Source organism: Ruditapes philippinarum, unplaced genomic scaffold, assembly GCF_026571515.1.
Source record: "Ruditapes philippinarum isolate M1 unplaced genomic scaffold, ASM2657151v2 ctg67_1_1_1_1, whole genome shotgun sequence".
NCBI lineage: Eukaryota > Metazoa > Mollusca > Bivalvia > Venerida > Veneridae > Ruditapes > Ruditapes philippinarum.
In genome coordinates, this window is record NW_026859561.1 from 533,143 (window position 1) to 556,836 (window position 23,694).

General features: G+C 31.2%; 2 protein-coding genes across 2 annotated transcripts; one reads left to right on the plus strand and one right to left on the minus strand.

The window, feature by feature from the left end:
* Positions 1 to 5,333: 5,333 nt before the first annotated feature.
* LOC132756978 (thioredoxin-like protein 4A) lies at positions 5,334 to 9,937 on the minus strand. The gene is made up of 2 exons (XM_060748121.1): positions 9,901 to 9,937; positions 5,334 to 6,383 (listed from the first exon to the last, which is right to left on the minus strand). The coding sequence occupies exon 2, from the start codon at positions 6,357 to 6,359 to the stop codon at positions 5,931 to 5,933; it is 429 nt and encodes a 142-aa protein (XP_060604104.1). The 5' UTR covers positions 6,360 to 6,383; positions 9,901 to 9,937; the 3' UTR covers positions 5,334 to 5,930.
* A 3,154-nt stretch (positions 9,938 to 13,091) lies between these two features.
* Positions 13,092 to 23,480, plus strand: LOC132756979 (SAP30-binding protein-like). The gene is made up of 10 exons (XM_060748123.1): positions 13,092 to 13,235; positions 14,130 to 14,229; positions 14,682 to 14,856; positions 15,379 to 15,491; positions 16,072 to 16,111; positions 16,498 to 16,586; positions 17,625 to 17,716; positions 18,257 to 18,369; positions 18,974 to 19,090; positions 23,010 to 23,480. The coding sequence occupies exons 2-10, from the start codon at positions 14,134 to 14,136 to the stop codon at positions 23,165 to 23,167; spliced, it is 993 nt and encodes a 330-aa protein (XP_060604106.1). The 5' UTR covers positions 13,092 to 13,235; positions 14,130 to 14,133; the 3' UTR covers positions 23,168 to 23,480.
* The last annotated feature ends 214 nt before the right edge of the window (positions 23,481 to 23,694 follow it).

The following is a 23,694-nucleotide window of genomic DNA, read 5'->3' on the forward strand; positions in this document are numbered from 1 at the left end:
TTGGACGCTGATCTCTAAAGACGATGCAGGACATGTCGTCTGCGAGCAGAGAAAAGAAAATCGTCTGATAAAAGGCATTATTGTTACAATTAGGGTAATATTTCAAATCCACACTTATAAAAGTCACAACTATCAATGACAATATCCAATAAATTCATTACCTCGTTCTCTCTTTGTGACTATAATATGATTGGCTATGTTAACTAATGGCCATGCTATTGTAAATTATTTAATAATTAATCTTTCTTTGATTATATTTCTCTGAGTTAAGTGTTGTATTATGTACATGATTTTAAGTGTAGCTTATTTAATCAACACTATATAACATATGCATGTATACAATCTAACAATGCTTAATTTACAAAAGAAGGTTATAGATATATCTATTCAGCCCATCATTTATATTTGCATATAATTAAAAAAGAAAAAAGAAATGTATTTAAAATAGGGATGCCAATTTTGTAGCCAAATTGTGTTTTTTTTAAGCATACATAATCGGCTATGTTTTTGCATTTGAGCGAAATACTATGCGCAAATTTGGATATATACGAGTAAAAGATAAAGCAAATCTACAAAACGTTTTTCCTTAAAAAGCAAAATGAAACCTATAAAAAAACATTGCTGGAAAAAAGTTTCCATCGCTTTTTAATACAAATTAAAGAAAAGAATTCCGCTTCTACAAACATTATCAAGAATCATGTGAACTTTATAGTCACAGGTATTAAGTACAGCAAACACATTTGCTAGGATGCTGGGAAAGAAATACACTCTCCTTACATGGATTGAAGTTTGTTAAAACAACGCATATGGTATTTCAATGCATATAGTATTTCAAGACAGCTCTTCGAGAACGCGCGGAGGACATTGGAGATTGTCTCTACAACAAGCTCATTAACAACAACTCTATGAAGTATTATAAAGAAATCGAACATTTAGGGGCACTCCAATACGAGTACCGGTCACTTGAGGAAATGATTCATTATTATAATTAATATGACAATAACCCTCATAAACGTATAACAAATATTTATATGAGCAATCAAAATATAAATTTTCATCGGCTAAACGTGTATCTGAAATATAAGCCTATGAGTTGATATAGTCAGTAATATTTGAAAGTTTACGAGCGCGTATTTTCTTTGTTGACGCAGGCACTGTCTTCTGCCACGGTTTTTGGGTATTTTTTCACTATTTTTAGGCTTTTTTGTAACTTTTACTTTTATTCTGCAATATGAATATTAGATTGGAACTATAGAAAACATGCAAGACTTACAACTTATTTTATAAAAGATTTAAAAAAAGAAAGAGTTTCTTTAAGTTTTTTTCTCAAATGCGTGCTCATTTTATGACATAAGTAATTCTAATTTAAGTTATATTTCATGAAATATTTATAGACTTATAATAGTGCTTAAACGTACATATTTCAATGATAACTCATGGTGTACATCTTAAGACCGATTGAATAAAGTTTTGAAAGTTATTTAAAAACTTTATCAAATTTGAAGTAAATAAGCTCTTTCATATTTACGCCGACAGATGTGGTAGGAATAGAATTAACAAGTAAGGTTATGACAATTATGTCCATGTTCTGAAATTGAAGACGAATTTCATTTCATTCATATATTTAATGCTTACGCTGATTAAAAATTCAGCTGATCAAACGCTATTTTTATCGCAGACCTGGTAGGTACAAATTAATATATTTGCTCAGAAAACAGATCATAACAGTTGACAGTGCAGCTTTAAGGCTTTCACCCCCACTCAACTCCGTCATCCGGTGACTTTCCCTCTCTAGAAATCTTCTATATTTTCCATTATCTCATTGGAACCCGGGCTCATGAGTAAAACAGCATTACATGTAGCCTTAAAAAGGATATTTAATTAAAAGGCTGCGAAAATAAACAATTCGTGACCCCATTGCTATTATTTCACGCTTGTTATAAAATTACTAGTCCCTTAATTATGACTGGAACACAATCACGCAGTCAACGTACTGACAATCTATTAAAACTTCATAATTTCAAATCAATAATACTAGGACCACGAGTCACGGTGATGTATCAAGTATCTGTAGTATATTGACACAAATGGTTTGGGCAACTGAGGTCAATTTAGAGATCATTGATTGTTTAATAACTTAATAAAGAAATCAAATAGATATTAGTTTAAAGCAAACTCGAAACCCTGTACTTTAACGAATCGCCAATTCGTGCAAGTTAAATGCTTAGTGGCATATATTTTCGTCAAGGTTCAGCTTTATATATTTCTGTCTTGCTACCCAATAAAGACACCTTAAAGAACAGTACATGTGAATAATCCCGTTACGGTGACAGAAAAAATATTATCATTCTAGTAGTACAAAGTGTATATACTGTAACTCTGTCCTCTATTAGGTACAGCCGCCTCACAAATTAACAGTGCGGATACATAGATGACTCCTCATAGTCTAATGAGATAAGAAACTACAGGTTTTGCCGCCTATATACGTGTACATTCAAATACATGTATAAAAAAAAAGTTCTTTCCAACAAAGAACGTTCACCCTAAATCGATCATTCTCAGTGAAATTATACTCAAGAGATCAATACAAGCCAGCAATGTTCACATTAACAAATTAAGAGTCTGTAGTCCAAGGGGCAACTGTCGGGGGGGGGGGGAAATATTCGGATACCGTCCTTCCAGTTTCTTAATAACAACAAGTAGGAAATTAAAATAATAATGTCAAAGCAATTAGATCTAGCATGGATATTTCATAGCAATTCATCATAAGATTTTTCTTGAGAAAGGAATGTTAATTAAAGACTTAGTTCAGACTGGGAATCTCAGCAAACATTATGAAGTTTTATAGTGTTGACACAGTTGTTTATACTTTACTGATGTCATTTATATTCTGTTTCCAAACAATGTATTGCTTCAAAATAAAGATAATTAGATAATAATAAAGCATTATTTCATTACATTATTTCCCTTATGATATTTAATCTTTGTGGTAGATCCAATATCCTTGGTAAAATAAAAAGATGCTAATTAAAACAGCAAACCTCCAGATTCATGCTAATTTTCATAAAATTTTGAAAATGAATTTAAAAGTAAAATATTGTGAAGTAAGCAAAAGGAAGCAATTTACACATTACAAACAGCACTTGCAACCCATGTAAATTACCAATATGATGTCAAAATATTCAAAAATAACCTTTACAGTGTTAGTAAATCCGTAGAAATATGGTTATAAATACTTAAAAATTAATCATTAATCGCACATAACATATAAATTATAACTTTATTCTTGGCTCTTTTTACTTTTCCTACAATCTTAGTACATTTTTCTCAGGTTTGGTTTTATTGAAATATTTTGACTCATCTGGAGACATGCAGCTTTAATACTGATAAGTACAAGTATATTAGGGAGGTATACCATATAAAGTTATACAAAAATAATTTAGTGTATAATTGCTAGTTTTCAGAGATAACAGTTAAATACTTGACAGGTAAAGAATTACAAATTGTGTGTCCTAAATGAGTTTAACTTTTGTAAACAAAGATTTTTAGACATAATAAACAGGAGCACCGCTGGGAACTTAAGTTATGCTCCGGAAACTGTTTTCAGTTTTAAGGTAATAGTGACCTTGAACTTTGACCTTGTGAACCCAAAATCAATAGGGATGTTCTACCCAATATGGACAATCATCCTATGAAGTTTGAACACTGTGGGCCAAATGGAATTTAAGTTAGGGTATGGAAACTGTTTTCAGTTTTAAGGTAATAGTGACCTTGACCTTTGACCTTGTGATCCCAAAATTAATAGGGGTCTTCTACCCATTATGGACAATCATCCTATAAAGTTTGAATATTGTGAGCCAAATGGAACTTACGTTATGCTCCCAAAACTGTTTTCAGTTTTAAGGTGATAGTGACCTTGACCTTTGACCTTGTGACCCCAAAATCAATAGGGGTCTTCTACCTAATATGGACAATCATCCTATGAAGTTTGAACAAAGTGGGCCAAATGGAACTTAAGTTATGCTCCGGAAACCAAATTGCTAACGGACGGACGGACGTACAAACAAAATGGTACTTATGTGACTTTTCCTTTGATCTTTTTGGCCATTTTTAGTCACACAAGGCTTAAAAAAAGACACACAAGTAAAAACGGAATGAATAGGATCAAAGAGAATTTACTGTTACCCATTGTTCTCCATGTCACACTAGTACATCTGGGTTCGTACGGACAGACGGATGGACGGATGCCAGGGGTTATAACATAATATGCCCAAAATTCTTTCGGGCATATAAAAAGGGACAAATTTTTGAAACAGCAGCCCATTCCAATGCTCTATGGCCTTGATTCTACAACTTACATAAGAAATGACTTCAGAGATAAAAGCTATAGATCCTTTTGAATAATTTATTACAGCACATGTAGTGTTGAAGATTAAATAGGCTTAAGCAGGTGCTAGGGGGGCGTAAGAGATGTTGTACCTTTTCCACTATCCCTCATGATCAGACACAATCAATCCAAGACTGCTATTTTTGTGTTATTTTATTGTTTTCATGGCTTACACTGAATTTCCCTAATTTCCAGATTTTTTTCCATAAAATATTTACATATAAAAGCAAAGTTCAGTATGTCCAAAAATAACCAATTCTACAATACATAATTGAAAGTAATACCATTTTTTTATATCTCACTAATATTTATTAAATACTTATCTCACTTTTCCTAGTTAAATTCATTGCAATAGTGAGGACTTCATTTTTTAGTATGACATCTAACCTGGAGATAATTTCTGTAAATTTCCAATGGCAACATTATACCTGTTTTATATCATACATTATATTCTGGTTGATCTCCTGCCAATCCAAAAGTTTAGATAATAAAATTGGACACTTGTGTCTATTCTCTTATTATATTCACATTTGTGAATCACATTGATCTACTTTGATAATTACAAAAGAAAATAAGAAGAATATAACATTCATTACTCCTTCAAAGTCAGCCTGTATGCAAGAAAAGCAGGTATGGAATCCCTGTACAAAAGACTGTTTATATATTTTAAGATTGTAAGTGTTCTGAAATTTTTCTGCCTATTATTATTAAGACAGCTGTCATTAGTATAGTATTAGAATGTGTGTGAACTCATCCAAGCAATTACCTAGACAAACATCCTGACAAAGTTTGATGATGATTGGGGCAAAAATGTGACTACTAGAGTGTTAACGAACAAATGTGGACAGACGATGGACATTCAACAATCCTAAAAGCTCACCCTGACCCAAAAAGCTCACTCATGTGAGCATAAAATAATATATACATGTAATTTGAAAATACAGTAACATTTCTTATTGCTTCACTTGTTTTATTCAACACTTCCTTCACAATAGTCTTACTACAATTACACCATATAAAACATAAACAGTCTAAAATATAAAATACAGTTCAGTCACTCCAAACATTTACAGTGTAAAATTTTGATTAAGTCCTTAATCAACAAAATTTCTTCCTTCACAATAAACTTTTCTTTCTTAGTTTATAATTTTTTTAATTGTATATAGTAATACTGGCAAAGCCATAATTCTACAGACAAAACACATTATACTGTTTATGTTTGATTGTAAAATATTTTTGGAACCATAGTCCAAACTTCTTTCAAATTATATTAAATGTGGATAACATACTTGTAAAATAAGAAGTACTTAACAAAGTAGATAACCATAATGACCTTAAAACTTTGCACAGAATATTGAAAATTTGAGAAATTTGTGCTTATATACCTTTCTAAAGTTCATTCATACAATGTACACTTCATGCAGTCTAGTCACATTTCTATTTTCCAATTACACATACTTTATTTGCTTGATACTCACAAAGCCTTACTGATGAAACATGTAAATTTATGCACAAAGACATGAACACTAAAGTATGCAACCAATCAGTATCTGTACTTTGTAGAATAATCTTTAGGTGAGATCACAAGACCTCTGCCTTTTCTAGCTCCTCTATACACAGTCTCAATTATGTCAATGAATTCTTGCACGTCCTCCATTGCCCAGTTAATTTTGTTGTTGTTGCCTGTTCCCAAATCAATCATTATATGTTTGTTTCTGTAGAAGAACATACATGTACATGGGTCATACAACTCGTACATCTTGTTGAAGTCTGGAACCTCTGAGATATCCACCAGAAAAATCACCGCAAAGTTTTTCATCTTTTCTGCACATTTGTATAGCGTCTCATCCATGACCATGCATGTTGGGTCCCAATCATGACCAAATCGAACAATCACTACTCGATCTTCTTCAGAGAGAATGGCCTGATCAACTTGCCAGCCATTGTGAAGATGCTGCAGCATGTACGACATGATGCTATTCTATAGCTTTAACCTCTGAAAATATAATAATTTCAATATCAGAACATTAAACAAGAAGTGGAAGAAAATACAATACAACTACTGTAGAGAGGCCTTCTGTCAGGCATTTATTTCTATGCAAAAGAAATACCAATTACCAGTTGTCCAGTAAAATTTCACAATAAAATACGAGTCATTTATCTATCTAACCTGCAGCTTATTATAAACCACTGAACATATTGATTGTCTTAAATATATGCTGATATGCACCTCAGACAAACTAAGGCAAAATGGTCTCACAGGGCCATCCTTAAAAAAATGTTTGTTTGCAGTAACGCGACCGACTCACAAAATTTGCCCCTACTCAAAATTTTTTTTCATGGTCTGGATAAAAAAAAAATTTTTTGGATCAGAAAATTATACCTTGTGCTTTGTTTTTGTTCTGTTAAAGGTTAATAGAAGAAATAAAATGTAGGTCTTATTAAATTAGAATTCAGTTATCAATTTATTAATTGTTACCAGATTACCAAAGCATATATTATCCAGCATTTTGAAATTCCATGTTTATTTGGGAGTACAGTTCTAAAAAAAAAAAAAATCAACCTACCTACTCACCTTGAAAATTCTGGGTCGGGTTACTGCAAACAAACATTTTTTTAAGGATGGCCCAGGAGGGCATGTCCCCAAACCCTCTAGAATTACACATTAATTTAAACCAACACTATGCCTCTGGTAATGAAGCCAGAAGGAAAAAATACTCACAGGAAAAACGCAGACTCTTAAACAACTTACCAATTGCTAGGCCCAATATATTAAGGCAGTAAAATACAATTTTTTAAAATACATGACCTAGTAATAAATGTTGGATATTGTCAAAAAGAATTTCAAAAACTTCACAAAAGGCCATAATTCATTTTAATTCCAAGCCAAAAATTATGAACTGATCTTGCAGAGTTACCTCCTTTCTTATCCTGAAAACATGTGTTTCAAGTTTCAATTGAATATATTCCAAGGTTTTGGGTTTTTTTAAGATTAATGTTGCATGCAAAAATTCTAACCAGGATTTTTTTAAGTTCTGAGCAATTGTTTTGCAAATTTTGGGGCCAATATATGCACGATATCCCCTTAAAATAGTATGTTTTTTACAATTCTGTCAAAATCCGTGTTACAGTTAGTGACTTCTTACTGTGATCTCAAATAAGTTCAAAGTTACAAGCAAATATCTTTAATAGTAGAAATGAGAAATGATTTGTGGTACAAGATACTTTTTATTTACCAGTGTTTCCCTGAAGCTGATGCTTGGGCGAGTGGGAATACTAGGATAGACACATTCTTTGGATAGTTAAAATAAAAATAAAGTTACACAAAAACATAATATACATGTATGTACATTGTAGCTAACAGTACATGGAAATACCAAAAGACATTATAAAAACAAAAGATAGTGAAAGAAACCAAAATTATCTTTAATGAATAAATGTTAAATCTTTAATGTTAAAACTGGAAAGAATCAGGCATTTAGTAGTTCAAAGAGGACAGTCAGATCTTATATGTGGTGTAAACTTAAATTCTAGCATGCTATGTTGTATATTATCAAATCATTTGTAAAATATATTTTCAGGTATGCTGATTTCCAAAGTTTTTTTCTTTTTTATCCGACAGGGGTGGAGGGGATGTTTGTAACAAAATAGACTACAATAGACTACACTTAACAAATACCATTTTATTTAGAATATGAAATATTGGGACTATGGATCCTATAGCAAAATAAGCTATTTTAGCAAATAACAGAGGCAAAGACATAAAATTCAATATCAAACATTTTTGCAACTATCATGAAATATGAAATGCAAAATTATAACAGAGCTAAAGATAATTTTTTTGGCCCAGGGGTTTTTACCCCTCAAAATCTAGTGAGGGATAAAATGCAAAATCTGAAAAATGTAAGGGGTAAAATCCAGACTTCCTGAAATACGTCGGTCCGACGGACATGTCCAATAAATTTTGATTAGGTCCGACAATTTTTTTTCCGGATCGGTTCGGCTTTTATCCCAGTCGCATGTATACAAAATGGCGGCGCTAAAGATGCCAAACCTGGGAAAAAACGTAATTCTACGTCAGAGGAGTGCCTAGAACAGCAATAAAAGGATGAAAAGAATAGACCTGAGACAAAATTTAATGAAAAATGGAAGCAGGACCGTGAATTTTTAGTGTATGACAGGGAGGAGATGAAAATTGCGCTGTACAGACTGTGCCGATTGTACGGCGAAAAAATTAATACCGAAAAGTTTCCCTTTGATTTTGATTAATTTTATTCGGTCTAACAGATTTCGTTTTGGTCCGACAGATTTTCATGGTTTGTCAGACCGAATGTCCGACACTTTTTTCTAACTTTCGGGAAGTCTGAAAATCTGTAAAAAAAAATAGCAATTGCATTTTGCATTTCTTTACAATAAATAAGTTCAACTGATTTTTTTTTTTTTTGATTTTTGTTGGCATGTTGTTGTTAAAAATGTATCACACTATTTTAAAATCTGCCTATGTCAGTTCTTAAACTATTATCTACATATTTTTCCATGTACTCCAGTTTGAACAATTTACAGTTGAAATTAGAATTAATGAAAAATAAACATGAAAGATTTATATCTTTCCTAAAAAAAAAGTATTGATCTGAGAAAAAAATGTCCACTGTAGACGGGGTATGAAAATATTGAATACAAAACAGGAGGTGAAATTTTTTTTTATTTATTCCAACAACAAAAGTGAAAGAAATTTAAATATATTTTTCTTTATTTTTAAGAATAAGATTGACAATGGATTTCTAAACAAACTTTATGTTAACTCCTACGATGATTATCTAGCACATAAATTTTATCAATAATTACAGATATGGGAGTTACCTCCCTTCTGTACTTCCTGCTACTTTCGTTTTTAACATGCGTTGTTGACAACAGAATTTTTACTTTTTAATGCAATTAAATAGAAATATAATGTATTTTCATGCTCAAAAAATCCCCTCCTTTAATATTAAATGTTTACACCTAAATTTGTCACGCTTGTGTTATTTACATACAAGCGTATTTTTTTGTGCTTAACTTTGACGCATGAATTCTGAATGTGATGCGTTTTTTAGATTTTCTAAGCATTTGTCACGCTGATATGCTGAAAATATGACTTTATATCTAATGACTTATGTAGGCAGTTGAGTGGAAATAAGTTGCGTTAACTTTAATGACTTTTGGTTATTTTTTTCAAAAATTTGTCCTTTAGGTTTTATTCATACACACTGTAACAAATGAAAATGGCTGCAAAGCCATTACATTCGTTCAAAAAGTGACAATTAAGGACAAGTCAACCACTGTTACATTTCTTTGATATTACACTTAATTGAAACTTGTGTTACATAATAGTGACATTCATACGATTAATTTTTTCAGGGTCTTTCAAATCCACAAACGTCCGGTTACTACCTCACTTGACAAATATCAATTACAATAAACTCTTCCGTAAATACTTAATGAACTGTTCTCAAAATAATGAAAATAAAAATTACCTTTACTTCAGTGATAAAATTAATGGCAGTATTAATATATTATTGTAAAAAGTAGCTGCTTGTGCTGATGAATATTTTTCAGCTAGACGCTTATTAATTATGAGCGAGACTAAAAAGGATTGGAGCACCACACTAAATGCCGGGATCGGAACCCGGAAAGGAAAGGAAACCCGGATCCAAACTCCTCACGTTCCAAACTCCTCACATTGAAAATATTAATATATTTCAGTCCTTTCACCTTAAATTATATAAATTTATATTGAAATTAAAACCATCTACACCTAATTGTATGGTCTTTGGTGAACTTGGATAGAAACCAATTCTTGTACATGCTAAAGCTAGATTGTTATGTTATATATTATATACAATGTATTATGTTTTTGGAGTAAGTTGATAATCTCTAAAGATAACAAGATATGTAATATTCTTTGCAATTCTGCTAATAAATTACATATTAAAGATAAGATAAGATAAGATAAGATAATCTTTATTTAAAGTCGGTTTCATAAAAACATATAAACATTAGCTATATAAGCTATTTTCCGACATAACTTACTATCCTATAACAATTCAAACAAACAATCTGTATAAAAGAAAATATATAAAAGTATTAAGAAGATCAATGTACATTTATGAAAGACTCTGTAAAACAGTTAAGATTTATCAGCACATATAAATATGGGTAAGAAAGCATTAAATGATTAAAAGCAAATATAACATTACAATCAAACATCACATAAAATTACATCATACAAGAATTCTGTTTATGTACACAACCCTAAAATCAGAAAAAGAATTAGATTTTTTTTTAAATTTAAATTTTTGAAATAAATTAAAGTAAATGATTCAATTTTATTTTATTTTAATATAGTTGACCTAATTTCCAGTATGATGCTTGAGCATATATCAGTAGCAGCATCTGATATGTACTCAGTCATGAAAATATGGGTGTAACTAAAACATGTACAAGTATCACAATAAAACTTGAAATGTTGAAATTAATGATATAGTTTATTCTCCTTGCATGGTATTTGAGATGAACGAGGTATGTCTGAATACTTTATTTCCCAAAAGGTAGATAATCTTGATCGTTAAGAACAGACTATATCATCAGTTTGTACAGAATTGGATAACAGTGTTTAACCCTGCAAAATGTTTAGTGTATGGCATTTATAAGACTGAACATACTTTTGAGGAATATCTTGATATATTGCCTTTAAATCTTGCTATTTATATGTGTAAGTTTAGAACTATGAATCATAATTTTTCTAAAGAGAAAAGACAATATTTTAATATTGAACGTGTTGATGGAATATGTCACTTATGCACAAAAATGTGTCTTCATTTCATTATCATTTTGAATGCACACATTTTCTAATGATAGAAAGACATATATTCAGAGATACTATGTTAACCACCCAAGCTTTCTTAAGTTAAAGGAATTCATACATTGTATAAATAAAAATAAACTTGCTTTATTTTGTAAGCTTTTATTACAAAGTATTAAATAATAACTCATTCTCCAAAGTTAAACTATATATTATATATTATAATGTAGATGTTCTTTATTCAGGGAATCTGTATATATGTTTCACATTGTTAAGTGTTTGCATGCACTTGTGCTATGAACACTTCATCATGTTTTTGTTTATCTTTTATATAGTCTAGCTGTAGTTTTAATCACATGCATGTAATATGCCTAGATTAAGTAAATAAACTAAACTAACTAAACACACTGATTACCTCCCTTGGCAGACTGTACTCTGTACTGATAAGGGAAGATCACTTCGTAGGAGATTGGCAAAGTTCAATAGGCGAGGTATAAAAAATTGGTATCTGATTAAATGATAGATTTCTTTATAAACTTTCTAAGGATGTCTTGAAAATAAAAATGAATAGAGTAGAAGCTTTAAAAATTTTGTTTTAAAGTTTTTCAGTTTTTCATCTGAAAACCACACTCTCAAAGTCGTTAAGAAAAACACGGCGCCCCTAACATTTTTATTTCTGAATCAAATTTAATAAATTTAGTATCAAATGAAACGTTACTTAATAAGCTTTGTAGGGATGCCTTAAAAATAAAAAAAAATGGTGTAGAAGTATGAAAATTTTGTTTTAAAGTTTATCATTTCATCAATTTGTTAAAATTGATTTTCAAATAAAAAAGTTATTAGGGAGCGTGTTTTCATTCCGAATTTTACAGTGTAGTTTACAAGGAATCACAAAAAATATTTTAAACAAATATTTTAATGCTTCTACTCAATTAACTTTAATTTTCGAGGCATCCATAGAAAGCTTATTAAGTAATCTTTCACTTGATACCAAAATTATCGAAATTGATTAAGAAACAAAAAAGTTTAGTTTTATTGGGAAGAATGGGATAGGCGCCGGGTATTTATACCTGGCCAGTTCAAGAGCCTCTCTAACAATCTAACTGTTTCGTGGACATATATGGACACGTGCCAAGGAAAATGGTCATCGAAAAAAAAACTTTCTGATACATAAAAAATTACATGTATCATTTTTTCCTATTCAAATATGAAGAATGTCTAATAGTATTCGTTTATGCCACATTATGTTTCTTTTTAGATATTCATGACTTTGAAATAGATGTTAAAGACTCAAACTCATTATTTTCAGTTTGCACAATAAAAATTCATTTGTATACACATAAATTTACAGTAGATCTATTCAAAATACGGAAAATCCGAAATTCAAATTTCCTTTTTCTTCTGGGACGAGTTTCAAAACTTTTAGTCATAATTTAAAGCTGCATTCCTCCAGATGAGCTAAATTATTTCAAGCAAATTAAACTTGAGAAAAAATGTACTTAAGTTTAAGAAAATTAATAAAGATTCGAGATTCAAGTAATAATTTACATGTTATGTGCGACTAAGGACTGATTTGCAGTATTTATTACCATATTTCTACTGTGTTACTAACGCAGTAAGGGCTACTTTTTTTGCTTATTTTGACCTCTTTTGGTAATTTTCGTGGATTGCAAGTGCTGTTTATTATTTTCTTTGTTCGCTAAACAATGTTTTACTTTTATAAGTACATTTCTAAAAATTTCATGAAAATTAACATGACTCTGGAGGCATGCTGCTTTAAACATTGTTTGTTTTTTTACCCTTGTTTACGTTGTCAACCATAATACAGGCTTTCATAAACAGCATCTAAAATTTCCAGTTGTTTTTAGAAAAGTTGTAAGAATTTACAGAGCAATCAAATTTTTACTTCTTGTCGGTAAATAGGGGTATTTTCTTTTTCTTTTGGATAGAAAACTTTCTTAGGGGTAATCCAACAATCGCAGCTGAAACGGAATTTACACAATTTTGGTAATACTTTAAAACTTTTTAAATATTGTCTTATTACTCTTTGTAGATTATATTATTATTTTTTCATCTACGGTTCTGGATAATGTTTTTCTACAAAGACAAAGGAGAGAGTAAAGATTTGAAAGTCTTATATTTGATGTGATTTCGGATTAAATTTATTCGGACAGTAATAAAATTGATGTAATTTAAATGATTTTACTGACCATTAATCGATATTTAAGGTACGCCATCCGCTTTTAATTGGACGCACAAATAACTGTATTTAGTCTTTAAAGAAAAAATAGTGTCATATTTATTTTTATTGCCAGTGGCATGGAAAGTTAATCAGCATAGCGTATGCTGAAATTGATTGGCTCAGTCGTAGATTACCAACGCACTATGCTGTGTAGGGTCGTTTTTGTAAACAGTTGTTCAAGATAAGCATCTGTCAAAATTTGACTTTTACGGAACTAACTTTCTACTTATTATCAGTTGTCCGAAGTTATCCGGGACATCAGACTATATAGGATATTTAGAGCCCTGAGTAATGATTTACTTGTCCTGCTGTTGTGCATTATTTTTTATACATGTATATATAACAATGTAAATTTACAATGTGGATGTGGGACTGTATGTAGGTTCTATCAAGTATGGTAAGACTGATTTAGATATTTAAATATCAATTTGGTGTCTGGTGAAATTGACGTCTCTCATATATATCAGAAGAGTGAGACTGACACTAGAATATTCAAAACGAAGTTTTTGTCTGAATCTTGAAACCTCCATAAATCTAAAACAATTTATCGAAATCTTACTTGCAACTTTAATTTCAAAGGCAATTAACACTTTTCTCATATCTATTATACAATATTTATAGATATTGTCTTTTAATGATTACTTATTCTGGTTTGATAGAATTATGGACATTACTGGTATGGAGCGGAATGACAGTACAGCTGCTATGGCCTCTCTAGCCGCATATGCTGAAGAGTCCGAGTCAGATGAAGAAGGGAAGGTAAGTTAAATGTTATTCATGACTTTATTGAGTCTGTATAAGACCTGGGATTGAATTAAATTATTGTGAAAATAATTATAATGATATTTTATTTTCCCTTCATTTTTATGCCTAATTTTAATAAAGTTTATAATGACTGCTTTACTTTTTAAACAGCTGTTGTGATTACATCATTAAATGCCATCAGTGTAGATCAAGATTTGCCTGTACATTGTTCATCAGTGTGATAAGACTGGATGCTAAACTGTTGGCTTCCCTACCTAAATATCTTAACCCTTTATGTGAAAACCTTTATTAAAGAAAATCAAATCATCCAGAATTCAGCGGGGTTATTCTTTTTGCTGTTAGCAGCAATATTAAAGTAAAAGATAATCAATTTCTAAAACAAGTTTAGAAATATATACGCTGACATTTAAACCTGTATTTTGAGACTGTATATTTCTGGTTTACAGCCAATCAAATCAGCAGTAGATACAATTTCTGACGATGAACATGATACTCCCACGCCAACTCCTAGACCAAATCCTTCATCAGTTCCCAGACCAGCTTCCACATTGATAAATGATGATGAAAACTCCAGATCTGACATAGATACAACAGACAGAAAAAAGGCAAAGAAAAGAAAACGTAATTACTATTGTATATATACATTTATCATTTATCTTGATGATTCAGCTATGTTTAAAGATAGGTATTTGTAGGTTTTAGGACTTCATAAAATGATATTAATAATTTTTTTTAATAAATAAGATTGAAGTTAATATTTTAAATATTTAGCCCCTCAACTCTGGCATGGATTTATACTGGATTATACCATTTCTAAGCTTAAAAGACATCCTGGTTAAGATTCTGCATAAATGTTCCAAAGTTCCAAGGCCACGGAAGGTGCTGAGTTGAAGCTTTTGGGATTATGGTATGAAAGATCCTAAACTCAATCATAATCATTATTCACTACTGAATTATTAACCTTGTTAATTAAGACAATGAATCAAATTGTCAAATTCTTTAAAATTAGTTCTTCTTTTTAAAATCTTTAGCATATTTTTTTTTACATATCTACAATTTAGTTTATAAATATCTAGCTTATCATCAGTACTGTAATACACTATGCCTGCAGTAATAATTTGTAAAGTAACATTTGTTTCTCAGCTACAAGATTAGTGTCATATGGAGCTGATGAATTGGAGGAGGAGGAGTCAAGTGAAAGTGAGGAGGAGCCAAGTCCTGAAGAATCAGTAGACCATGGGCGTGGCATTGTAGAGGTATAGATAATTTTCTTCTTTCTGTTAGGTTATCTTTTGTCATAAAAAATTAAGATTCTGCAAATATTAAAACTAGTTTTAGCCAAACTAAAATTATAAACAGTCTGTAAGATGAGATTTTGTATTGATGCTTTATGTATTTTATTTGTGCTTCTTCTGTCCAACATAGAATCACAGGCTTCCACTATCTTTAAAACTTAAAGTACACAACGAGTTATAGTTAAATACTCTAATGAAGGGGCTGTAATTATGGATATTAAATGGAAACTTCAGTTTAAGTAAATAATTACAAACTCACATTTCCATCAGTTTTTGTGATTTTAATTCTGTCCGTTCCAGTTTGTTTCTTTTATTTTGATCTGATTGTAAATTCAAAAACTTTATATACAGTAGTATCATATATACAGTAGTATCAAGATCTATTACTTTTTGTCATTATCTTAAGTTAAAAGTATTACTGACCAACTGAAAATCAATGTACTATGGGATTATACAGTAAAATTTTTATAATACCCAACTGTACAGCGTACCAGGGTACATCTTCACCTTGAAGGTTTTTACATACTTTTTGATTTTTCAGGGGAAGATAATGAGTTCATCTTTAAATGTTGAGCAAGCATGTAAGTCATTTTATTTTGAAAAAAATCGGGAATTCTTTCAATAATTATGAATTTTAAAAATTTTCATTAACTGACATTCAGGGGTTAGTGTTTTGGAAATTTTCATTTGCTGTCTTTCTCTATATATTACTATATATTAAACTTGTATACACAAAAAACAAAATTACCCTAAACGGTTAAACCTAAAACCTGCTGAATAGAAACATATTTAGCCTTACCACCAGTATAGAGCCAGGTAAGCCTGCACATCAATACCATGACTCCAAGTGTTAGTAGCTCAATATTTGTATTTCCATATTGTACTCATACAAGTAAAAACAGCAATACAGTTATATGTTATTTCATAATACAGCTTAGTATATACAAATATGTTGGTCTTATTTCAGCATCATTATCAAGATCAATGCTCAATAAATCATTTGATGAGATTGAATTACCTCCTGAACCAGTTACTAAATGTTCCAAACTATTACAGGTAATGGATTTCTGCTTCATCTTTTTTTTCTAGAAGATAGTAATTTTTAAATCAACTATTGGCTATCCAGATTCCTATTTACCTGGGTGTTGGCATAAAACATTTGGTCAACTTCTTGTACAACTACATATCTTATCAGTCACAAGAGATGATTGCTTTTTACACATTAACATATCTTTGAGATTATAAGTTATTTAAGGTCAATACCTGTAATATAAATTTTAACTGAGTTTTGGCAATTTAGGAACGTTGTCACACAAATCTTCAAAACTGCTGCAAGTTTTCAATTGGAACTTTAGATAGGTCACATATCTAATAAGAATCAAAATTATAGATTGCTGTCCATGACCCATAACTCTGGTATGCATTTTGACTGAATGATGGACCTTTGTTAACTTTGAAAATTCCTGGTTAAATTTATTTGTGAAATATCTATTGACTCTTCAAATTTAAGTACTGAAGGTTCACTTGAAACTTAAAAACACGTCTTCCAGATAACATTTGATGGTCAATGTCCAGGACATTCAACTCTTACATGTATTTTAACTAATTTATTGCTCTTTATGAACATAAAATCCTGGTTAAGTTTTGTGTGCAAGTACAATTTTCAAACCTACTCAAAATAGTTGTTCATGAAACTTGTCTTTGGGATCTTAGTGGATTACTGTCCAAGACTTATAAAGATGTAATGTTTTGTAATGAAGTCATTCTCTTTATGAATTCCTCCATCATTCAGGCCTTTTCTTTTACTATCAAACACTCGCACTAGTAGAGCATGCTGTTCTGGCAGCTTTTGTGATTTGTGATTTTTTTCTACAGTTTACATGTGTATATTTTTACATGTGCAACACAGTTGTATATAGATTGTATCTATATTGAAGATGATGTTATCCCTTTTGTCCAGGACAACATGCACTTCAGTTAGTATTTACTGCTGCAAAGGGTCATTAAGTTGTATTATAAAAGAGTTATATAATTATTTGCAATTCTGATAACATTTAAATGGTATACAATGTTGATATTACTTTTGTTTTACAGGACAAAATCGCCAGTTTACATGATAGACGTATGAAAGAGGGACTGGATCTCAATAGAAATATACAAAACAAGGTGGAATTTAGAAATCCAAGGTAAGTGCTTTATTTAAAATACATTTTTATGTCAAATGACATGTATTTTACACATGTATTTAATTTGATAACTACATTTTAACCAAAAGAGTAATAAGATGTCTATATTTAGCCCTTTGTCTGTGACTGAATTACCCATGAGAATTATGGGACCAGTGCAGACCAAGATCGGCAGGCATATCCATGCTGTCTGAACATTGTCTGTATCATTTACTATACAGTCAGTACGTATGAGCCGTGTCACGACAAAACCAACATAATGGGTTTGCGACCAGCATGGATCCAGACCAGCCTGCCCATCCGCGCAGTCTGATCAGGATCCATGCTGTTCGCTATCAGTTTCTCTACTTGTTATAGAGTACGTAAGCGAACAGCATGGATCCTGATCCGACTGCGCAGATGCGCAGGCTGGTCTGGATCCATGCTGGTCGCAAACCCATTATGTTGGTTTTGTCATGACGCGGCTCATATAAACCTGTTCGTCTAGAGAATGATTTTTGGTTATGTTGCTTTTTGTAACATAGTTGTCTTATTTTCCAGTATATATGAAAAGTTGATAGAATTTTGTGGAATAGATGAAAAGGGCACAAACTACCCACCAGAATTATATGATCCTAGTATATGGGGGAAAGAATCTTTCTATGATGCATTAGGTAAATACAGTATATACTTTATCCTACTTAAAGAAATCAGTAACAAAATCATTGAATAAAACTACCATATTATTAAATTAGCATACAAATAAAGTAATCATAACTTGCCAAAGGTACTTTCTGTACATATAAAATTTTGTACAACATGTCAATATATGCAGAGATGTACCTTACTCATTTATTTAGTGAAATATGATTATAGAAATTGTAAGTTATGTATATTTTGCACTACACATGCAAAGTGTTGCTTGCATTTTGAATATTTACTATGTTGTAAAATTCTTAAAAACTTCAGTCATCTGAAAATGTGCAGCTTTAAGTAAAACTATGCTTGTATCCTTAGAGCAAACTACGAAGAAGATTCAAATAAATGTACATGCATGTTTTTTCTTCTTCACAATTTATAATGAGGAATCATTTTTACATAAAAATAAGAAAGAGATCAACACAGCACATGCATTAGAGCAAAACAATCGAGAAGATGTTTTTGTTTAAACTGTAACTTTAACTAATGAATAAAAAAGAAAAAAAAGACAACTTATATGTCTTCTTTGAAAGAAATGTTTTACTTGGTCATTTAATACATTTTTCCCTTCTTTCCTAGACAAGGCTCAAAAAGCAGATATGGAAAAACGAGAAAAGGAGAGAAAAGAAAGAACCAAGGTTGAGTTTATAACAGCTACAAAGAAATCAGGGTCAAAAACAGATTTAGTTGTTCCTGGTAAGTAAATCAAGATTGAGTTTATAACAGCTACAAAAAAATCAGGGTCAAAAACAGATTTAGTTGTTCCTGGTAAGTAAACCAAGGTTGAGTTTATAACAGCTACAAAAAAATCAGGGTCAAAAACAGATTTAGTTGTTCCTGGTAAGTAAACCAAGGTTGAGTTTATAACAGCTACAAAAAAATCAGGGTCAAAAACAGATTTAGTTGTTCCTGGTAAGTAAACCAAGGTTGAGTTTATAACAGCTACAAAAAAATCAGGGTCAAAAACAGATTTAGTTGTTCCTGGTAAGTAAAACCAAGGTTGAGTTTATAACAGCTACAAAAAAATCAGGGTCAAAAACAGATTTAGTTGTTCCTGGTAAGTAAACCAAGGTTGAGTTTATAACAGCTACAAAAAAATCAGGGTCAAAAACAGATTTAGTTGTTCCTGGTAAGTAAACCAAGGTTGAGTTTATAACAGCTACAAAGAAATCAGGGTCAAAAACAGATTTAGTTGTTCCTGGTAAGTAAACCAAGGTTGAGTTTATAACAGCTACAAAAAAATCAGGGTCAAAAACAGATTTAGTTGTTCCTGGTAAGTAAACCAAGGTTGAGTTTATAACAGCTACAAAAAAATCAGGGTCAAAAACAGATTTAGTTGTTCCTGGTAAGTAAACCAAGGTTGAGTTTATAACAGCTACAAAGAAATCAGGGTCAAAAACAGATTTAGTTGTTCCTGGTAAGTAAATTATCTCTACTGTTATCTTTAGTATTGGGTTCAAAACAAATTGTTTTGTTTTTCTTCTGGATTTGACATTTATTATAGTGCTCACATAGTCGCCACTTTGTCCGTCCGTCCACTATTCTTGTCTGGGACATAACTCTGTAACAACAAGAGGTATCAAGGTGAAACTTTGTAGGTAGATAGATCAGAACCATAACTCTGCCTTGCCTAATTTTGGAGTTATGCCATTTGTTCATTTTTATACTTTGAATTTTGTCCGGAATATTACTCTGACACTATAAGAGATATCAACATGAAACTTTTAGGTAGGTAAAAAAAAACTTGAACTCTACCTTGCCAAATTTGGAGTTATTGCTCTTTGTTCATTTTTACGCTTTGAACTTTGTCTTGGACATTGCTCTTTAACTATATGAGATATCAACATGAAACTTTTTAGATAGATAGATCTCATTGGGTGGAAGTGCATTGAAAAAGAACCATTACTCTGCCTTGGTTAATTTTGGAGTTATTGCCCTTTGTTCATTTAAACACTTTGAACTTTGTCCGGGACATAACTCTGAAACTAGAGAAAATATCAACATAAAACTTGGTAGGTAGATAAATCTCATTTGGTAGAAGTGCATTGTACAAGAACCATAACTCTGCGTTGTCTAAATTTAGAGTTATTGCCCTTTGTCCAGTTTTACACTCTAAACATTGTCCAGGACATAGTTCTGAAAGTATAATAGATATGAACAAGACACTTTGTAGGTAGATAGATCTCATTGGCTAGATGTGCAATGTACAAGAACTGTAACTTTGCCTTGCCTAATTTTGAAGTTATAGGCCTTTGTCCATTTTTACACTTTGAACATTATCCAGGACATAGTTCTGAAGTATAATAGATATGAACAAGACACTTTGTATGTAGATAGATATCATTTTGTAGATGAGCAATGCCGTTTTGAATAATTGCACTTTGAACTTTGTCCGGGACATAACTCTGAAACTACACTTTCTGTGTCCAAAACCTGTTTGGGGAGCATCACCCGTTTCAACCTATTCTTGTTTATAATATACTGTCTGATGAATATTTGATAGATATTGGATACTCTGTGTTAAAGTTTTTCTGATTACTTAACTTCAGCATTAGAGAACATGTACATTGGAACTTTGATAAAAATATGCAGGCCTTGTCCTACCAGACTTGGCATGTTATTGTTAAGTGGAGTTGAAAGTATTTCAATATTAGAATACTGATATTAATTAAAGGAGCTCCACTGAGGTCCAAAAGTCCAAAAACACCAAAAAATCTTGCATAAATCAACTGGTGTACTTTAAGCAGAAAAAAAAATGAAATAGATATTAAAGATCCTGTATGTTTTGTGATTGATATTGTTACTGTGTGTATACCACACTTGCAAAAAATTATATATGTATATAATTATGCAAATAAAACAATTTTCAAACATCGAAGAATATGTAAAATGTGTACTGCAAATATTTGTGCACATTATATTTAATCAATAAATTACATGCATTCATTTCTTATTGGAAAATTTGACTTAGAATTTATAGAAAATAAATTTCTAATTACCTCCCTTTATTTACATGAAATGTTAAATTGGGTAATATCTTTATAAATAATGCTTATTGGAACTTACAATATTGACAAATCTTAATTTGAGCATCATATTTATGAAATAAAACCATGAAAAAATTGTGTTACTGGATCTTTAAAAGATACACTCAAAAAAATGAAATAGATATTAAAAGATACACTCAAAATTAAAAGTTGATTATTTAGTGTGATTCTTGGCCCGATTCGAGTTGAAAGCCTTTAAACTCTTTTCATTGTTAGGTCATTTTTGCACAATTAAATGACTATTGTAAAAAAACAAAATTAGCAAACAATCTTAAATTTTCTCACAAGTTATTGGTATATACCGACATCAAATGGCATAAAAATCCTGAAAATTGTTTTTACATCATAAGTTGGTTCCCTTTACTTCAGCTGCCATCAGTAAAGGTGGGGGAAAATCGAGAGTTGTGTGTACATGTATGTACTGGTGCCTAAACAATATTATAGCATAAAATCGGCTATTTTTCCCTCTTTTGCCCATGTTATAATGGGGCCAAAACCATGCGTTAACAAAGTCACGTGCTCTTGTTATAGCCCGGTTTTACCTATGTGCAATACATACAGGGCCAAGTAAACAAACAAAAAATAAACGATTTGGCCTGTCTTGCCAAAGTGTTATATTGAAATTATTGATTCGAGGGCCCCAATCGCATAACGGCGAGCAGCATTCAAGTAACTATGCCGGAAATACGGCGTATAGACAGTGCCTCTTATCTTGGTTGTCGCCCTTTCTAAGAAAAGGACAGTTGTCAATGTAAACAAATAAATGTCATTTGGTTTAACCCTCAAATTAACTTACAAAAGATAAAACAAAATGAATATGAGAAAATGTTGTTTTATTGATGCTAATATTGATAAATGCTATTTATATTTCTTTGAGAGAATAATGTTTAGTGCCTGATATTCTTTTATAAACTTGTGAGCTTGAAAAAAAAAAACGATTCTGATGTCAGTGATATTTTTTCTACCATCAATCTGACAAAATTCTTAGAATTTCTGAGAGTCATGTTTCATCTTAGGCAGAGTAATTTAATGTTTTTTTTCTTGAGTTAATAAATCTCCAATGATAAGCTTTGTTAAATCAATTAAAATTCGAAATTTCGAACGGTTCTGAGCATTTGAATTTCCCAAGTAGATCTAGTTGGCCCCGGAAAAATAAAACGCATGCATAAAACATGTAGAATTGGATAAATACCGTCCTAGCACAAGGATTTAATGTATGTGTTTTGTATTAAATATACATCATGAATCTTTTTTAAAATTTTATGCTATAATAGCGTCAACACACGTTTATTTTGTGTTATAAAGTCTGCAGAGTCCCTTAGAACTGTTGGAGCCCTCGCCCTACCGGGCTCGGGCACCAACCATTCCTCGAGACTCTGCAAACGTTATTACACGAAAAAACATGCGTTAACCCTATAATTGTGCCTAGTTTGATTGTAGAGATGGAAAAAGTCTTCATTACATTTATCAAAGAGAACTATAAGACTATGCAGGGAAGATGATAGAATAATAATTGAAATCTTTTTGCAATATTTTCTTTTTCTAATCTGTAATTCTGTACATTTCAGACGAGAAAAAGCGAAAATCAAAATGGGACGAACCAAGCCAAACAGCTGCAGGAAGAATTGCAGAAAAATTTAATGTGAATTTAACTTCTATTGCAACAGGGACCAAAACAACTGTTATACCGGCAACGGGCAGTATACCCAAAAAGTCTGGTAAATGAAAATTGTTAGGATCTGTTTTATGGATGGATCTTAATTTACAGAATAAATGGAATTCAAAACTTTGGAATTTGATATTAAATTAGAAAATGCCAGATAAAAAGGAATAGTGATAGTGAAATGAATGGAAATTGAAAACTGCCATACTGTTTGTCTCAGGAGTTTGTATTAAAAACTTGACCTGTACAAGCTACAAAAGTGCATGCTACATCTAAATGATGACTGTAAATGTTTGAACCAATAACCTGCGGAAATTGATTAATCATTTTACACTGCTTTGAATTTGGAACAGTTCATTCAATGTTCAAGAAATATCAGCATCAAAAATAGAAAGATATAGGGCTACGAACAATATAGAGGCAAGTCATGAAGGTTTGCCTGGTGCAAAGGCTAATCTCTTTTGGTTCCTGCAGGTTGTGGTTTAGTTTGTTCACAACGCCTTGATATTTATATAGAGTGATTAAGTGTTCCTCATTAACACAAAGAACTTTATAGAGTTAATCATGTTGTGAGACAGTGTAACCATCTA

Coding starts and splice junctions, on each gene's coding strand:
- LOC132756979 (XM_060748123.1), top strand. CDS start 14,134: ATGGACATTACTGGTATGGAGCGGAATGACAGTACAGCTGCTATGGCC. Junction 16,587..17,624: donor AATGTTCCAAACTATTACAG/GTAATGGATTTC, acceptor TTTGTTTTACAG/GACAAAATCGCCAGTTTACA. Junction 17,717..18,256: donor GTGGAATTTAGAAATCCAAG/GTAAGTGCTTTA, acceptor CTTATTTTCCAG/TATATATGAAAAGTTGATAG.
- LOC132756978 (XM_060748121.1), bottom strand. CDS start 6,359: ATGTCGTACATGCTGCAGCATCTTCACAATGGCTGGCAAGTTGATCAG.